Source organism: Leuciscus leuciscus, assembly GCF_965113295.1.
Source record: "Leuciscus leuciscus genome assembly, chromosome: 10".
Lineage (NCBI taxonomy): Eukaryota > Metazoa > Chordata > Actinopteri > Cypriniformes > Leuciscidae > Leuciscus > Leuciscus leuciscus.
Window position 1 is genome coordinate 16013580 of NC_138734.1, and position 19661 is coordinate 16033240.

Genomic DNA, 19661 nt, shown 5'->3' on the forward strand with positions numbered 1-19661 from the left:
TGAAGTGCAAGTGACAATAAGAGGAAAAGATGACATGACTCACCGTGTTTGTTGATTGATCCTACTCACCACAGTTGTTTGATGGACTCAAAAATAAATAAAGACGGCAGGCACGGATGGCGCGTTAACAGGCTAGCAAATTACTAGCGTGTTGTGTAATGTAAACATTCCTTAATTACAAAGTGTAGTAATATGTTTGGCCATTATTTTCAACCATAAAAAGTTTTGCTTAAAGTGTTCATGTTCTATCCTCTAAACAAGCAGCGATGGAATGACATTCAAAGATTTAAGCATGACATTAATGTCAATACTTCTGGTATTAAGAGTTTTTTAAAAATAAGTTTTAATGAATTCACTCATTACTTAGTAATGTTTAAAGACTTTATAAACAGCTGAACTCAGAGAGAAATTTAAAGACATTTGGAAATAAAGTATTTTTATTAATTTTTATACAATTTTCAGTCATCAAGATCTCATACCTAAAGTCTATTCCTTTTGTGTACTGCACAACTTAGAGCCAAAAATATTTATTCTTTCACCACTAACAAATTATTACTGGTCTGTTGCAAACAAAAGCAATCTCTTGTGGAAAATATATTCATTTCTACACTAAAGTAAAACATTTTCATTTGAACAGTTTAAGTAGTTAAGAAAAGCAACCAACAATAACTAATTTAAACTAAAGCTTCGTCCCAAAACGGGGAACAAAATGACCATATTTAGCGATGTTAAATATTAAATATGATGGACTTGTCCAGTAGCATTCACATGAATCTTACATTATACAAACTACTGCATGAGAACAGGTAAAAAACATTTCTGACATTGGACTCTTAAGAGTCACCTCAGTGTTTTCTAACATGAGGATGCAGCACTTAGAATGTTCCATTCAGGCTTTTGTAAATCTTTCTGCTCAGTGAGAGAGGGCATGTCACTAACAGCACTGAATACAGTTTAGACATGCATCCCATTTAAGCATCGATGGTTGGGTTAGGTGGACAGGATCTCTGGATGGCTTCAGCATAGATGCAAGACAGATTTGTTGATCTCAGGGTTGGTCCAGTCATTTCGTAGGTCATCCAGATGGTTGTCAAAGTCTACAAGACTCTCGTATGATTTGTTTTCTAGAAGAGCCGCTGTGATCTTCTGCGCTTCAAGCCAATCCTCAAAGCAGTCACTGCAATTTAAAGAAAGTTATACAAATCATTATTTTGTCATACATTATTTTGTCAAAGCTTATCTGACCTTTTATTTATGTTTCACATTGTAACAGTTTTAGTTACATTTGTCCCATTAGCTTTCTGTACGTGCAATATTTAATCCTGTCACTAGGGGCGCTCTAGCCACAGATACCTGGTAGCATAAAAAGGATAAGAAAAGTAGTATGAGGTAGGAAGGATGTGTTAACCACATGGAGAAGCTTTCTCACCAATGCTGTCTTGTGTTTTTGCCCTGATTTGCAGAACTTGAGGTTCCTAAACTCAAATAGGGTTCAACGTGCAGGCATGAGGAAGCAACTCCACTATAGATAGGACCTTGACCAAAAAGGGATTAATTGTCTTTGTTTTGCCAACAACACCTTTGTCATCTATTGTTCATTTCACAAGCTACAGTTCGTTCACATTACCAACAGCCACTTGGAAACTCGGTTGCAGGTAGATGTGGCTTCATCAACATTGCACTTAAGTACTGTTTCATCTTGCTCCTACTACTCTTAAGACTGAGCTCTTGGTAGAAAAATACACTACTATAAAAGTCTGAACTATTTGATGTTTCCCTTGCAACTGAATGACTATGTACGTTGTATTTTTCCAGACTGTATGGTGGATTTAGGGTGTAATACACATGGCTCATTGAAACGTGAAAGTCTCTGGTCCCTTTATGTTATCTTTATGTAGCATCAAAAGCATTTTTAAAAGCAGGTGTTACAACGTGATGTCACAACCTTAAACAAGGGTAAAACAGGTATTATGTGAAGCGTTATGGGTGTTATTATGTGAAGCGATCTGTCGTGCCACATTAAAGAGTTATAAAATTTACAAGAACTCGAAAACTAAGATGTAGTTTCATATCAAAAGTAAATAAGCACAAAACTTTTATTGCAATTACTGGATGGTAGGCATTGTACAAATTATGTTTAATGAAGTGTTGTTGGTGCACCAACTGAAAACAGCAAAGACAAGATCTTGATTCATCAAAAAACAAGAAATTGATATTGTCAACTCAGACCTAGTGCCACACAAGCAAAATCACTGCTTTGTTACTTTTGATATGAAACTACGTCTTAGTTTAAGTTCTGTCAATTTTATAACTCTTTAATGTGGCACAACAGATCGCTTCACATAACACCCATAACGCTTCACATAATACCCACCCACACATATACGTGCATTAATAAAGTTCATTACTACTGACTATTTTGTGTGTTTAACTGCTAAAAAAAACAGCAATGTGTAAGTTCCTGCTAAGACATAACATGAGATAAAACACTGCAGAAAAACGTCTCGGGTTACTCGCATAACCCATGTTCTCTGAATAGGGAACGAGACGCTGTGTAGCGATGACGCAAAGGGAAAGCCCTCAGGGCGGTGCCGATTGTCTGAACCCGTATAGAATCATGCCAATTCATTGAAATATCTCAGTGAAGATCGCTGAAAAATGGCAGCTTTCTTCTAAAGTGTCGCGAAGAGGACTGACCACTCAGAAAACGTTCGTCGAGCTTGGAGAACTGAGAATCAAGAGGCTCGTCCGGCCATTCAATGCTAAGGTTCTCAGTAGCACGTGCTAACATCCACAAGCTCGGTGTAGGCCGCAGAGGGCCACGCTCCCTGGCCGCTGGGAGGGAGAGCGTCGGCCGCAGACCCGAAATCCTCCAAATCAGACGCTGCGGTGAATAAAACATCCTCCAGTCCAAAATGCCTCTGGACTAGAGCATAAATAGTCGTGAATAAACTCCACAAGAGAATCAGCTCGGCGCGCGCCCGGGCGAGAGAGAGAATAGCAGGCCTGCTCACTTTCTAACGCCTCAAGCTCGACGTCCGATCCCCAGGCCATGGCTTCATGAAGGGCGTGGGTCTCGTCATTAACAGCCACGCGGCAGGGGAGAGCGAACTGGATGCCTTTATCAAAGCAGGCAAGCCTAGCACGGAGAGTTTTTAATCTAAAATTCTCACAAGAATCTAGAATCTCCAAAGATAGCCTTGCGAGCATGTGCTATGCCAAGACATTTCACACACTTGAAGCGGGTCGTCACTTACAATGAAGCGAGAGCACGGAGGCTGGCAACGACGCAAATCCATAGTGCTTCACCGAGACAAGAACGAAGTTCCACAGAGTGCGGTCGCTGAAGCACAAGACAGAATCCGAATTCCGAAGAAAGTGATTTCCGAATTCTGAAGAAGAAAATCTGAGGAGCAGATGGCGCGTTCACTATATAAAGGGTGAGTGACGTAGCGCTGCTGAGGAGGCGCCCGCGCCATCAGGCCAATGAATTCCAATGAATTGGCGTGATCCTATACGGGTTCAGACAATCGGCACCGCCCTGAGGACGTTCCCATTGCATCATCGCTATGCAGCGTTGAGTGAACCTATGAGAACTCGCTAATCTGGAGAAAAGATCTTAAAGAAAGAGCATATGACAATGCCTTGCCCAGACTTCTCTCCTCGCTTATCTATGAGCCCCCCTCTCCCTAAATCCCCTTCTTTCACCCTGGCTCAAGTCACTAAAAAATTCACTAAGAATGTCAATATAAAACCCATGATGTATCTTATGAAACTATTGTTTCATCCCTTTCATGTTTGGTATCATTTTAAATGTCTCAGTGCAATTGTTAAAATGCTCTTAATTTCACAGCAGTAACTTATATTATGTGAAAGACTGAAAACTTCAAGATATCTAATAATCATGACTCATCTCCCCCGAAACCAGGTGCAGCCCTTTGGGGCACAGAAACAGGCCCAACATAATTCCCCCAAAAAGTTGTATGAACGTGACTATTAAAAAAAAAAAAACACTTTTTGTTATAAGCAAGCAGGGAGACTTAAAGGTAAATAGTTCACCCTGCATCCTCTGTCTAAGATCAGAACTGGTGATTTTGTGTCCGTGAGCTCACGACTCGGCCGACGTGAGACTCTATACGACACAGAGTCCCTAATGAACGAATAATTGAAAGTATGGGATACCAGAATAAATCAAATATCTAAATTAATGCATAACCAAGTTATGATTAGTTTCTAATTAGAAACACAATCTAAATTAAATAAGTATTTGAAATTGGAGTCAGATTAAGCACAGAGCAAGAATCAAAGTGAAATTAAATTCTAATTAAGAGAACTTCACAAAAGCTCTGAAAAGAGCAACACGCATCATACCTTCACCCAAGCCGTTGGATTCTGTCTTTGGGACGACAGGTGGTCCTTACAAATATCTGGCTAGGGCACTTCGCATAATGTTTACACATTAGGTCAGTAGGCGGAGAGTAGGCGTTTTTTTGTGGCTGTTCAAATGCATTCGACCACGAGTGTTTACACTATAAAAGCAATCCGGTTGAATGCATTTTCGACTATCTCTTGAAGTGGTCGAAAGTGGACAAACTCAAAACATTTTAGACCCGTTAACACCTGTATTTAGCATCGTCCACTTGTGATCCGATCGACCAAAAAGCATCATAATCACAGGTGTTGAAAAACAGGGCCTGAGATACTTGTTTGGAATTTCTCCAACTTTTCTTAGAAAAAAGAAAATTCACTTATCACAAAATAAAAGCTTAAAGGTGCAGTAGATTTCTGAGAAATACTGTTGAAAGTGGATTAGACCAAGCAGATTAGACAAGCACACACTTGTAGCCAATCAGCAGTAGGGGGCATATACACTCATGATGGGGGAGGAGAGAGTGAGCAAGAGGGAGATAGCAAGAGGGAGTTAGCAAGAGGGAGTTCTGCAGGTAGACTGTAGAAAGAGATGGCTGAGAGACATTTCAAGGAAAAGTCGGAGGAATATCACTGGAAAAAGAAGGGTTATGATCAGGCAAGTGCTTTAGGACCCGCATTAACATTAGAAAAACTTTCATTGGTTTTGCTATGTTTCTCAGAACCAAGACATGCTGTTGTCGTAATGTTAGCAATAGTAACAGGACAGTTTTAAGTGTCATTGTTTGTCTAGAGCTGGTGTGCTGCTGACAACTAACGATGTACTCTTGCTTGTATATTCTCTTGTACTTTTGTTCTACCTTGTCGTTTGTTTGTCATCTTAAATTTTATTTTTTGTGAAGCATTATTTTGCTTTGCTTCAGGTAAAGAGAAATTCACTCTTGTATTGCATGTTTATGCATTGTGGAGGCCGGAACAATGAAGGGAGGTGTTTGTTGATTTTCGGTTGATTTCAAATATCAGTACAATGTTTCTCAAAAATCGCTTACTGCACTTTAAAGTGAAGGCCTGTTTGTTTCAATTATTTTTGAGTTTCTATATTACTTTTGCCATATTTTGACACTTAAACATTGCTTTGGTAATCCTGTTGTATCACTGTCCTCTTTTGCAAAAAAATGTCAATTCTCTCCCAAGTGGTGTCACCGTTGTCAGTATTAATTCTGAGAATGATTCAGTGGGCTATATAACACTTTTAATTGTCAAGAAATTACTAGGAACCCTAAGAAATAACTACTTACACTAATATGTATTCTACGTAGAGTCTTACTTTCCACGTGTGTTTTTCTATTTTGTATTTTTCCCTTTTCCCCTTGTGCTTTTGTTTCTATTCGTTTCTATACATTATTATTAGGTTGTGATCATTGGCAGTCCATCATATACATGACGCCACGACATCACACATCAGAACTGATGCTCCACTAATCCACTGACGTTATGCAGGACAGGTTTAAAAGGCCCCATTGACAAGGAGTGATGAGATCAGCGCCAGATCTCATTCAACACCCGTGTCTTTGAGTTAAAATGTCAACTGAGTCATGATCACGACACGTTAATGTTTGTTTATGCGGTTTGTTTATACCTTCAGGTTTGTTTACTGTTGTTGCAGATGTATTATTGCACTGTTCTGAGAAAAAGCACTGTTTTAGCGCTAGATTACTCAAAACTCGTATATTGCAGGTAGGGGTCGACCGATTATCGGCGTGGCCGATTATCGGCGCCGATATTAAGCATTTTTATTGTTATCGGTATCGGCCATTTTCAAAACGATTTGCCGATAAAAAACATTTTATTTTGAAATGCGCGATCTGGCACTGATCCAGCCACCTCAGTCAGAGCGCACCGCTCTGTGGCCTAGACTAAGCCCCATCTGATTTGTTGGGAGTCACGAGCCTGGCCAATCACTACGGCTGGCGCGGCTGGAAAATGTTCCGCTCTCACACCGAAAGCACAGGAGCTGCTTCAGTGATCATCATCACACATCACTCAGTTATCTCTCGAAGGTAAGAATGCAGTAAACATTCCTGAAGTTGCATTAAATCACTACACTGAAGTTGCAAAACACCTAAATATAATCGATTTATGATGACAAGCCCCGTTCACAGATATTATACTGTGAATTCCCGGTCAATGTCCGTCATTGCAGTGATATGCTTTAACGGATCATCACATCAGTGCTGAGATAGTGAAACTAAAACCTACTTCTCTCACCATTCGGCCAACTTAACGTTATATTGTGAATAGATTATCAACACGAATGAATTCACTCACGTCTGCTGCGGTTTTTTTTGTGTTGTTCACATCGCTTCACTGAACAGCGTCCGTTCCGTTAGGGCTCTTAGTCAAAAAATTGCGCATATTTGGAGAAATATTGCTTTATTCTAAGATTCAGAATTACCATTATGCAATTTTGAAGAGCTGAAAGGGCATCAAGCGCGAGCTCTGACGCGACGCGAGCTCCCTATTCCTGATTTAGTTATCTCCGCGGCCACGCTCTCTCATTTGACTAATAACGTAAGTTGTCAATCTCACATTGCACGTTTCTGGATGACGCTGTCCTGTATACTTCCTAGTTTGTATCGCCGTGATAAACAGTCAAACAAACATTTTACACATCAAAAATAAAAAAAACACTATTACAATATGGGTTGTGTGTGATTTTAATGCAATTCTGGGTATACTCATATGAATAATGTTCACATTATGCATGCAAATGCAGGTGTAGCGATTAGCTGCAAATAAAATGCTAAATATAACACACACACATATATATACACATATATACATATATATATATATATATATATACATACATACATACATACACGTGTGTGTGTGTGTGTGTGTGTGTGTGTGTGTGTGTGTGTGTGTGTGTGTGTGTGTGTGTGTGTGTGTGTGTGTGTGTGTGTGTGTGTGTGTGTGTGTGTGTGTGTGTGTGTGTTTTTTTAGTTAATCCATTGATGTGCATTAGACTATTAATTGAGTAGTCACCTCTATTATTTTAGGCTATGTTTTAGTCATCAGAAAATAATTATGAGAGGTTAAGCTATTGCACATTTCTAACATGTAAATTATTGATGCCAATACTTCCCTTTCCCTAAGCTGTTTAGCTGTAGTACAATATCCATAGGCTTAATCATGAAACATACTGTGGTCCCACTTTTAACTCTCTCTTTATCTTACCCTCATTGTAGATGCATTCACGGAAGAAGACAACATTTAGAAGTGCAGTGTGGGAGTACTACACTCAACCAACACCAGGGCAGGCAGTGTGCAATACATGTAAAAATGTTGTCAGTATGGGTGGTACAGTGGCAAAAAGTGCCAATACTTCAAACCTGTGGTCCCATCTTAGGATTCATCACAATGACTTGTATAAATCTGCCCAATCAAACAAACCTGAATCTGAGCAGGGAGCAACATCCACATGTCAGCCTACAATACATGACATTTTTCAGAAACTAAAAAAATGGACAAATCTGGATGACAGATCAAAACAAATGGACAAACTGATCACAGAAATGATCATTTCTGACAACCAACCATTCACAATGGTCTCTGACATTGGCTTTAACCGACTCATGGATGTGGCAGAACCACGATATGCACTAAAAAGTGACAAGTATTACCGCACTGAGAAGCTGCCAGAAATCTATGAAAAGGTTGTAAGCAAGATTAAAGCCCTAATCCAGCCAGAGAAGGCTGGATTCTCACTCTCTTTTACAACAGATTGCTGGTCAGGATCAACAGAGTCAATGATGAGCCTCACATGTCATTTCATTGACAATGAATGGAACAGAAGGCAGGTTGTTTTAAATACGAGAGTAATGTACGGATCTCATTCTGGGGAATACATCAGAGACACATTCCTGCACATGCTGGAGGAATGGGAAATTACCAAAGACCGTGTAGCTCTGGTCCTGCGTGACAATGGCGCAAACATGGTGAAGGGTTTGAGGCTTGCCGATATTCCGGACCTTAGCTGCACAGCACATACGTTGCAGCTGGTTGTGAACGATGGTTTGGCTAGCCAAAGAGCTGTGATAGATGTGATTGCCATGCTAAAGAAATGTGTCACTCACTTCCAACATTCCATCTTGGCCAAGCAGCGTCTGAGAAACATCCAGAGGGACCTTGGCCTACCAGAACACAACTTAATCCAGGCAGTCCCAACAAGGTGGAATTCAACACTCCACATGCTGCAAAGGGCATTTGAACAAAAGCGTGCTCTTAATGTCTACTCTGGGGAACACGGTGGTTTTACATGTCCAACTGCCTACCAGTGGGACATTGTGTCCAATTTGATTGAAACACTCATCCCAATTGAGGAAGTGACACTAGAAGTGAGCTACAATAACTCATCTGCATCCAGCATCATTCCCTGTGTGACAGTGCTCAAAATGCTACTTGAAGATAAAGGGCCATCAACACAGGGCATCAGAACGCTCAGGGAGGTAATGAGGGAGAGCCTAATCAAGCGATTCGCCAAACTTGAAGACTCAAAAAATGTGGTTCTAGCATGTCTTTTGGATCCACGTTTCAAGAGTCATGCGTTCTCCTCTGCCTCTACACTAAACAAGGCCAAAGAATGGCTTAAAGAAGATGTAGAGGATGCTCTTCAAGAGCAGGTTGAAACAGAGAGAGCCAATCAAGAGCAGCAGGCAGATGGAGAAGAGCCCGCAGCAGAAGACCAAGCCTCTAAAAGGCAAAGGAGAGAAGAGACACCTTGCCATAGCCAAATAGACAAGATTTTCAGTTCTCTTCTTGGTCCCCATACTGGTGATCTGTCAGACAAGGACAGCATTGAAGAAGAGTTACATCAGTACCTCAAAGAGCCAGTGATTGACCGGCGTAAGGGGGATCCACTCCAGTGGTGGAGACAGAATGAAGGGCGCTTCAAGCTACTTGTCAAAGAAGCAAGAAAATTTATTTGCTCACCACCCTCATCAGTCCCTAGTGAAGTGAAGTGTCTGCAATTTATGACAAAAGAAGAAGCAGGCTCACTGGAGAGCATGCGGAGCAGCTCTGCTTCCTGCACCACAACCTGGTGCTGCTGAATTGGGAGTACTAATTGTTACCCATTTTAATTTACTTCATAAAACTTCAGAGAGATTGCATTTATTTTCCATTATTTGTTCATTTGTTGCTGTTTAAATTTGCTTTAAGTTTTACTTTGTTTATAGAATGCTGCTGATGGATGCTCCCAGCACTTTTTATGTTTGTTGTTATTATTAATATTAATGTTGTTATTATGAACAGTTCTCAGAATTAAAGATATGTTAAAATAATTTAAAGAGAGTCTTTGTCAGAGGCCTTTTTATTCTTAATTTTGACATTAATTTTCATTTTTACACTAGACACATATCGGTTCAAAATATCGGTTATCGGTCTCCTTGATCTGTAATAATCGGTATCGGCATCGGCCCTGAAAAATGCATATCGGTCGATCCCTAATTGCAGGTGTGCGCGTGACTGATCCCTGTGTAACGCGGATAACCCGATTCAAACGCCGTGTGTTGTAGGTAGTAACCACTTAGCATGACTTGACATTTTACTTGAGTTTTGTTTTTGTTTCTTGATATCGTATTTTACTGATTGTTGGCCTTTATAAATCCATCTTCAAAAACAACGTTAGATAGCATTGTAGGGTTGTAACAACCAAAGAAAATCTTGGTCGACTGAAGTCCTGAAAGTTTAGACTAAAAATCTACTAAAAATTACGTTAGGAAAAAAAAAACGCTAAATTAATTAGCTGCGCACTGTGCGCAGTACTTGGTAGCCTTGTTGTCCACCTAAATGAATTATAGATAAACATTAAAAACTAGTAGGCTTGCAGTATATTAAATCGTTTTTGACAATTATTTTGCACTGAAATGAGTCTGACACACAAGTCTGTCGGCTCTGACAGCGTTGCATCACGTGCACCTGCGCAATATCATAGCCTATGATTTCCGAAAATAGTACTATGTTGTCAACTAGTGATATCATCACAAGAACTTCTGAGGAATATGCAACATAATTTAGACAATTGTTTGTGTCATATGTTTAATAACTGTCAGTTTAATAACTGACAGACACGCTCGCACAGAGCGAGGCCGAACATAGGAGCTCAGCTTCGCGGCTGAGACACGAATAGACTATTAACTTAAAGCTTTTACTCTTAAACACAAAAGGCATGTCCACTTTAATAAAAAAAGAATATTTATTAAACAAACCAGATCAAGTAAATAATATTCAGCAAACCTACAAGTAGCCTACTTTCTTCAATCTGTCTCTCTTCTCCAGTGGGTTGGGCTAATCCAAAAGAAGTGAAAACAAGGGGGGTGTTCTGAAGACATACTGTTACCTGTGAAACAGCTCTGAAAACACCCCCATTAGCAATTACTGCTTTCCACCTGATGAAATGAACGCAGCAAAACTGATGAAATGAACGCGGCAAAACTGATTTAATGAACGCGGCAAAACTAATGAAATGAACGCGGCAAAAAAATCGACCAATCAGAATTCTTTTAAATTCTTTTAAATCGACCAAGCCAGAACGTATCGACCAATAATCGACTGGGAGATTACAGCCCTATAGCATTGTTTTTGTTAGTTAGTTTTAGAGTGATTGCCATCCACTGTATCTCTTCTGTTTTAGTCAGCGTAGTTTATTTAAAGCGTCGTATACGCTGAAGATTTCAGGTTTGGCTTTTGGTAAGTAGTTTTAGAGGTTTGGGTTAATATTTATAATCTGTTTTGTAAACTCATTGCACCCTTTCAATTAAAACATACTTAACATAATTTTTTCTGCTTCTTGGTTGTTTCTGCTACTCGCACACATGGCAACAGTTGTATCTCACTTAAATGTTGCACAATCATCCCGTTAACATCTTCAAGCACGTAACAAGAGTAATAGCTGAATTTGTTAACTTTCAGAGGGGGTATACTCATTTAGTACTGTCTATGTATTTTTTTGGGGGGGGGGCAGATTGAAACCCGGGTCTCTACATAATTTCACTGTATAGAAACAATCAGCTTGACTATTCTGCTAAATATCTCTTTTTGTGTTCAACAGAAACAACAACAAATAATGTCACTGAGTTTGGGGGGGAAATTAGCCTGAGTAATTGATGACAGAATACACATTTTTGGGTGAAATATGATTTCAATCAGTTTCAAAATAAACTGTACTCACGTGCTTGGCTCTCTGCACTTCCACTTGCTGTCATGGTGATCATAGATGAAGAGAACAGGTACAAAACACTCCATAGTGAATCTGCTGTTGTCCAACTAATGGTGAAAAACAATGTAGTTTTACTGTCTGGCTATCTGACGTGGTTGTAATATGTAAAATGTAAAATTACCATGATCATTGCAGCCTCGCTGAAGTTTTCTGAGATTCTGGCAGCGACCTTCTCAGCGACCTGGTTTGGTCTGAAACAGTTGTAAAGATCACAGATGTAAACGATGAAACAAATGTAAAGATGAAACAGATGTAAAGACATAAAGACAACATGTAAATCATGCAAAGCACATGAAGAAACCCACATTTTACCTGGCTTCCTTTATACGCTCATTTGCTTGATAATAGCCAGCAATGACATACTTGTTCTCTTTGCACCATGTATCAATCTGAGGAAAGAAAGACATCAGATATTTTAAGTATTAAGTTAATCTGAATTATACTAATTACAGGGACAGTCATCTTGCCCTGCTAAAAAGATCAGTGGTTTATGTTGACCTAGCTGGTGGGCCAACATAACTATACTATTCCCCAGTAAAATTTAAAAGTTGGATCATGGTATTTTGCCGACAAAGATGTGGGAGCCTCAGCACACCAACACAACATACGCTGGTGACAAGCTTCTTGAAGTGCTGTGGTGCACTTTTTAAAGCCTTGTTTATACTTTCACCTGGCTCCGTATCGCGAGCCTCCACTGACTGCACGTGCACCTCCCCATTCCCCAAACAGACGAGGACACGCTCGCCATTGTACAATTCTTTTAAACGACGGGGCGACTGAGTAATTGTCCTTTAAACCATCATGAAGCAGCGGAGATAAAAAAAAAATGTAAACATGGACCTTTATTTTCATCAGAAGGGCTTATTTTTTCTATTGTAGGCTCATTTAGTAAAAGTAAGCAATTAATTTAGAACTGGGCGCTGGTAAGATGCTGGTACAGACATGCCTACTTGGCAAGAGTCGCCTCGAACTCGTCCGGCGATCTGTTCCAGGAGCGGTGCGTATACAGCAGTGCAGCGATCGTTTCCGCTCGAGTCTATTTTTGCTGTGCTGCACGCGCTGAATTAAAGTGACAACGCATGGTTCGTGGTCAAAATGAACACAGATTTACATGAAAATATAATAATCTCACCATAAATGCATTTAATTAAATAAAATGTAGTAATCTCACCATAAATGTATTTAATTTAATTCTACTATTTTTCACAGTCATCTTTTTTACTTTAAGACCGGGGTAAAGCAAGCAAAACTACAATTTACCTCAACAAGGCGACATAATGAACAACACTCGTCTCATTCATGGAGGTGGAAAAACAAGTTCTTTGTGACATGCAATATTTATTGTATTAAATTTAAATGCAAAAGAAAAGGCACAAGAGTCGGCTGTTTTTGTCAATTTTAAGTTTTAATTTAAAATGTTTGCGATTTTAGTATAAGTAGGCTGCATGGTTAAATATTTTACCACTTGCTTGAGCAACTTAATATATAAATCTATATAGAAGTAGCACTGAATAATTTGTTGTTTAAATTGTGTTTAAACGTCTATTAAAGAGTGTAACTTATGTGTACAAAGAGAATCGCAATGCTGACAAAACTTTTTTTAAATAAAAGTTGCTGATAACTTCTGGATTTGAAATACAAATAGTGAGTATGTTTTTGTGGTACAGCCGTGGATCAGATACACAGAAGACAATGATGTAGACCGACAATTCAAAGAACAATGGACAAAAAGTAACTATGCCTTTTCTTTCTGTGTTAAACTGACCTGTCGTTTGTTCAGATTGTAGTGATGCATCAAGGTGTCCTCAACTCTGGGTTTTTTCCACCTCCGTGGTCATATTTTAATATTCATGTGTCTGTATAATGAGTGTGTTGCAGGTCTGTGTTTTATTGGTTATTTTCTCCCCTCTTCCCAGTTTCCACCCTCTACACTCCCACTTTTCCACAGCTTTACACAACCATTTCTTGAGTCTTTTTGAAATCTATAATTATAGTTTTACCCTTTGTTTAGGCTATTTTTTGTAATACATTTTGTTAATGGGACCCGTTAGGATGTAAAGTATAGAATGCAAACATCTGCTGGTGTTGGCCATTTATTTACAGTTCTTGAAAAAAAGATCTATTAATTTCGGTAGAGATAAAAATAAAAAATACAGTGGAAAAAGTTGCTATTTTTTTTATAATTGGCTAATTAAAATCCATTTTTATCACTGCACAGGAGTACTTTATCAAAAATATTTCTTTGTGAATTGTACTTCATTCATTGTTATTTTATTAAGCGTCACGTGACATGCTCTTACACATGCTGTTTATATTCTATCCATATGTGATTTAACTGGTGTAATAAAGTCTGTATTGTGTAATAGTAACATATCATTCTCTTTTATTTGTAGATGTGTGTTGCATAACTATGGTCAAATGGTTAAACTTTGTGGTACATGGACCAATTTTAAAACCATGGTTCTACAGTTTTACTAAAGTAAATCCATGGTTAATTTTCATATGAGTCTTCTGTAGTCAACTAGAAAGACTAAATCATCTGACAGGCATGTACATCAAGAGTGACATATACTGAGGGAATTAAAATGTTCTGGCATAAGGGACCGTGTCACGAAAAAGCCAGAGTCCAGATTAAAGCAAAGTATGCTGCGTCTGGATATTTCTTCAGTTCACAAGGAGTATTGTTTCTTCATGTTTTTTATATCCTATTCATTTTGAAATTCTGACACATTCTAGAGTAACCTTGGTTTATTGAATTTGTTCCTGCAAAATTAACTAACAAAGTTACTTGAATTTGTAAAATGTTTGAATATGGAACAAATATAGATCTATATAGTAGGCCGATGTATTTTTGTCGCAAAATGTAACTTACATTTTCGCACAGCTCTCTATATTAACTTGGATAGGAGTCGGACTATATAAGTAGGCTTTAACTTTACTCGCATGCAGTTTACTCACGTAATGCTATGCATATTATCGTCCAGCTCTACGTAGGGCATATATTAAGAAACATGAACATCAAGATAGTCTGTGTATTTTTCACAGGGTGTAACTTTACCGTGAAAATCTCTACAAAATTAAATTGATTCTACGACTTTATACGTGATATGTGGCCTGGAAATTTCAATATTACAAATTCCTTGTTGTTTCCATTGTGTGTGTGTGTAGCAACCATGAATTTACCTCCAGAATTAAGCTGATATGAATAAAAAAGAATCTTACCAATGTGAGTGCCACCTCTAGCATGGGGGCTAACGCCAAAGCCCCGTGGAACAGAGGCACACAATCCACACACAATACTGAGTCTCTCGGGCTGTCCTTCTTTTTGTGTTTCTCGGCCACCAGCAGCCCGTTCACGGGGCAGTGAGGATATTTAGCAGCGTGCAGCAGCATCTTACAGTATGCTTGAGTGGTCAGTTTTAAGGACATGTTTACAGAACGTACTGTAGTCAAATGCCCAACTCTCTTATAATCGTGATACGTGGGAATGAACCAAGTGGTGTAAACGGTGGATGCACTGTCTCTAAACTATAGCATCTGATAAAAGTCCCTTGAACACGCTATTCGCTAACTACACTTAAAACACCAACTCCATTCTAGATTTGACATGAACAGCTCAGTATTCCTCCCTCGAAATCTGTTCTTCTTCTTCTTCTTCTTCTTTTTGGTGGTTGGCAAACAGCTTTTAGATGCATTACCGCCACCTTCTGAATAGGAGTGTGGGTCTGAATTCTACATCGCTAAATTCAATGGAATAATCCTGTTGTTTTCAAGGAATAAAAAATACATCTAACTGTTTGTCGTTCCTGATTGTATTTAGGACAATGTTCTATAACATGTTCTGTGGTTTCTTGATTACCACACTCACAGTTACCATCAGCATGTTTTCTCATTAGAACGAATGTGCTGTTCAATCCTGTATGTCTATACCTCATTCTTGAGACAGTATCCTCCTCCTGCATGCTTCTGCTGGTATTCTGCCTGTGCTTTCATTGTCCCATAAATATGTCCATATACCATTATTTTTTGGCTTTAATCATGCTTTTAATTTCTGCTTTGCTATATTGTACTTGAATATTAATGCTGTGCTTTGTTGCCTGTTTAGCATTATTTCCATATTTTCCTCACACATACATTTCAAAAGTACAGTTATCTATGGTAATCCCATTCTCTCCTTCTTCCAGTAGTGTTAGATCTATTGCTACCTCTTCAAACATCCAAGGAGGAACACTCGGAAATGCTACCATTGGACGTACACTTAACATAGTAACTTCCATTTCTCTAGCAATATACTTTATTGTCCAACCAAAATTTGAGCTCTGTTTTTTCTCCTTCTCTTGACAGGGCATTAGAACCTTCTGACTAGGATGATCCTCTTTATGACCCTTCAAATTTGCCCAATAAACTAGAGCCAACTGTTTTCTTCTTAATTTAAGAGGCATCTCTCCCATCTCTACCTGGATTGCAGCCACAGGGGTGGTCTTATATGCCCCACTACATAATCTCAAAGCCTGATACTGTATCAAATCCAGTTTATTTAAGTTATTTGAGTTGCAGAAGCAGACCCATAGACTATACATCCATAATCAAACACTGCTCGTATTAATCCTAAATAGTTTTCATAGCTGGTCTAGCTTGCAACCCACTCCACTCCCCTCAAACATCTCATACCATTTAAGACCCTCTTACCTCTTACTTTTTGGACATGACTTGCCCATGTAAGCATCTTATCAAACCAAAGACCTAAATATTTAAAACAGTCTACTCTTTCCAATTCTTTCCCATACATATAAGCTTTAACTCTGGACATATTTTCTTCCTCTCAAAAAACATGGTCTTTGATTTATCCACTGAGAATCTAAATCCCCATTCAAATGCCCACTTTTCAATGTTATGTATTGCTTGCTGCATTTTCTTAACAACATATTCCACATTCATACTCTTCTTCCACATAACTCCATCATCTGCAAACAGAGCTACATCAACTGAGCATCCCACATCTTTAAACACATCATTTATCATTAATGAAAATAACAAAGGACTAATTATACTCCCTTGAGGCGTACCATTCTCTACTTTACTCAATACTTCATTAACTTTATCTGTTAAAAAATCCTTACACCAGTTAAAAACTCTTCTTTTTATTCCCACTAGTTTCAACTTGATAAGCAATCCTTTCTTCCACAGCATGTCATAGGCCTTTTCTATATAAAAAAAATATAACCAGTACTGTTTCTTTATTTGTCTGTGCCCTCCTTATGTCATATTCCAAACACACCATAGGATCCATTGTTCCCCGTCCTCTTCTAAACCCACTCTGATAATTTTTTATCAAACCTCTGATCTCCAGATAATATACCATCCTATCATTGACAAATTTCCATTGTTTTTCCCATCTGAGAGGTCTGGGCAATTGGTCTATAGCTTTCAGGTAGTGTTGGATCTTTCCCTGGTTTCCTTATAGGAATGATAATAGATTATTTCCAACTTCTTGGAATAGTGCCTTCTTGCCATGCCTTATTATACAAATTTAACACCACTTAAATACACCATACCCTTTGTCACTAAGTTGTTTCAGCATGACATAGCATATATTATCCCTTCCTGGATTTGACTTACCCAGTTTCCTTAGAGCGTTCTTAAGCTCAGCTATTGTAAATAAACTATTTATTACATTACCATCCTCACCATCATCTTCTTGAATGATACTCCTATATCTTGCACTAGTGACTTCCCTTCCTCTTCTTTCCTCTTGATTAAGGTTTTCAGAACTATGTACTTTCACTAGTGTCTTTGCTATTAGTTTCGCTTTATCTTCACTACTAGTAACAATATTTTGGCTTCTTTCATTGCTGGGTAACCATATTCTTTCCCACATCCTCACATTCTTTTTATTGTTCCCGAGACTTTCTCCACAGGTGTTGTCCTCCCAATTGAGTCACAGAATATTTTCCAATATATATATATTTTTTTTTTACTTCTCCTAACTGTTTGCCTCACTATTGCCTGTAATCTCTTATACTCAATTAGATTTAGAAAATTATGTGTTTTTTTCAAATTCCTGAATATCCAGGACTTTCTTTCTTTGCATACGTAAGATTACGCTCTGTCCATACCTGTTGCACTTCTACTGCCTTTTTTCTTACTGGACAGCCACCGTACGCTGCTGTGTGATCCCAACCACAATTACAACATTTCCTCACATCACTAACCCCACATTGTCCATATTCATGGTCTCCACCACACTTTCCACATCTTTGCTTTCCCTTACACACTTTTGCAGTATGTCCATACCCCTGACACTTGTAGCATCTTATTGGGGGAGGAATGAACTCTCTCACACTGAAACTCATAAATCCAATCATCACTCTGGATGGCATATAGCCTCTTCCTGAAACTCCAGGAGAATTAAGGTACTATCAAACTTTTCACCATTCTTCATCATCTTAAGACGTTTAACTTCTACTACTGTTCCTCCCTTTATATTCTTTTTAAGATCCTCTAACTTTTCACCTAAAGGGATTCCTGATATTAAACCCCTGGCTCTCCGATGCTCTCCAAATAATCTTGCTTCACTCACTTCCTTTTTACAAATTGATTGTCCCGCATAGCCTTGTCTCGTTGCCCTATGTCCTTACATTTAATCAGCAACCTACCATCATGTAATAATTTTGCCATCTCTTTTTCTCCCACTGACTTTTTGAATCCACTCGTTAACGCAGAGAGACTTACATCATTCAACTAGTTTCCTTCCTTAAATTTAATCACAACCTCATACCTGTCCTCTTCTGTCGTTTTCCTTCTTATAACTCTTGAATTCCTTACCTCCTCCTCATCAAGTGCCCTCTTAAATCTCCCTCTGCCTCTACCACGTCCCTGACTCTGAGAAAAATAACTCCATGACTCAACCCCACTCATCCCATCATCATCCTCGCTCCCCTCCTCCATCCTATCAATCTATATTCAGACCCAGTCACAATTCAGATTATGCACATCCCAAAAATGTATTAGATATCGCAACAAACAAACCGCTCCATCTTCTCGTCACTCTCCCAATCCTTCCGGTTTAGATGCTGCGGCCAAAACCCCGGTAGCAAGGCTCCCAAGCGATCCCATTGACTCAAATTACTTTTAATAATTATTCTCTATACCGCCTGCTTACAATTCCTACAAAATGTCAAAATCATTTTATGGTGATTGCTGTTTCAACTATGTTACAATGACCTTTAATGTTTATATTAGTTTGTTTATGTTCTAGCATATGTTCTTGCCCAATTAGCCTGATAGCTTAGTTTATACACGCATTTTCACTTAGCATAAGCATGCTGCATACATGTATTCACAATAACACAATAATCTTTACGTGTTAAAATAAGTGTTAAATATCCAGATATTTCAGTTATAAAAGGAATGCAATAATGTTCAATTATTCACTTGATAGGGCATTATTATTACTATTATTAAATAGGGTAAACAGTTTATCAAGTGAAAAATAAATAAGTATAATTTGTTGTGTTATGTACTAAGTATAATCATTAACTGATCGTGGGAGAACCAATTTGTCATGACATGTCTTCTCCTCTTAAGTGTTTTGCAGTTAAGGTGCATTTACGCCACCTAGCCTACTGTGAAGCCTCGATGAAAAAAATGAATAAATAAATAAAATGAAATGAGAGGGGAATGAAATTAAATGAATCTTTCTAATCAAATCTGTATCTCTCAAATATTTTAGAAGAATACACCCTTAACTATTTCTGTGCATTCTGAAATATAGTCTTAACTGTTATGGTATTTATTTCCACATCTCTTAGTTTTTCAATGTGATTTCTTTCTCTTTTAAAAAGGCTTTAAAAAGGGGCTTTATGTTACATTTGATCTGTTTCTGTGTTTTGCTTGAGTTGGACTTTTTGTTTAAGTTTCCACTTCTTGATAAAATGTATGAGTGCTTTTAGTGTTTTAAGTGATGTGCAACCTATACATATCCAGCCAGCAGCCATATCACCCTGTAGCC

General features: G+C 38.5%; 1 protein-coding gene across 1 annotated transcript in view; it reads right to left on the reverse strand.

Moving 5' to 3' along the window:
• Positions 1-419: 419 nt before the first annotated feature.
• Positions 420-19661, reverse strand: part of emc8 (ER membrane protein complex subunit 8) — a 417930-nt gene continuing 398688 nt past the window's right edge. Inside the window, exons 2-6 of the mRNA XM_082183118.1 lie at positions 14873-15292; positions 11963-12039; positions 11772-11841; positions 11603-11697; positions 420-1177 (exon numbers count right to left, since the gene is read on the reverse strand). Of these exons, the coding sequence (XP_082039244.1) occupies positions 1018-1177; positions 11603-11697; positions 11772-11841; positions 11963-12039; positions 14873-15079 (609 nt within the window). The 5' untranslated portion in view covers positions 15080-15292 and the 3' untranslated portion in view covers positions 420-1017. The remainder of the gene's footprint in view (positions 1178-11602; positions 11698-11771; positions 11842-11962; positions 12040-14872; positions 15293-19661) is intronic.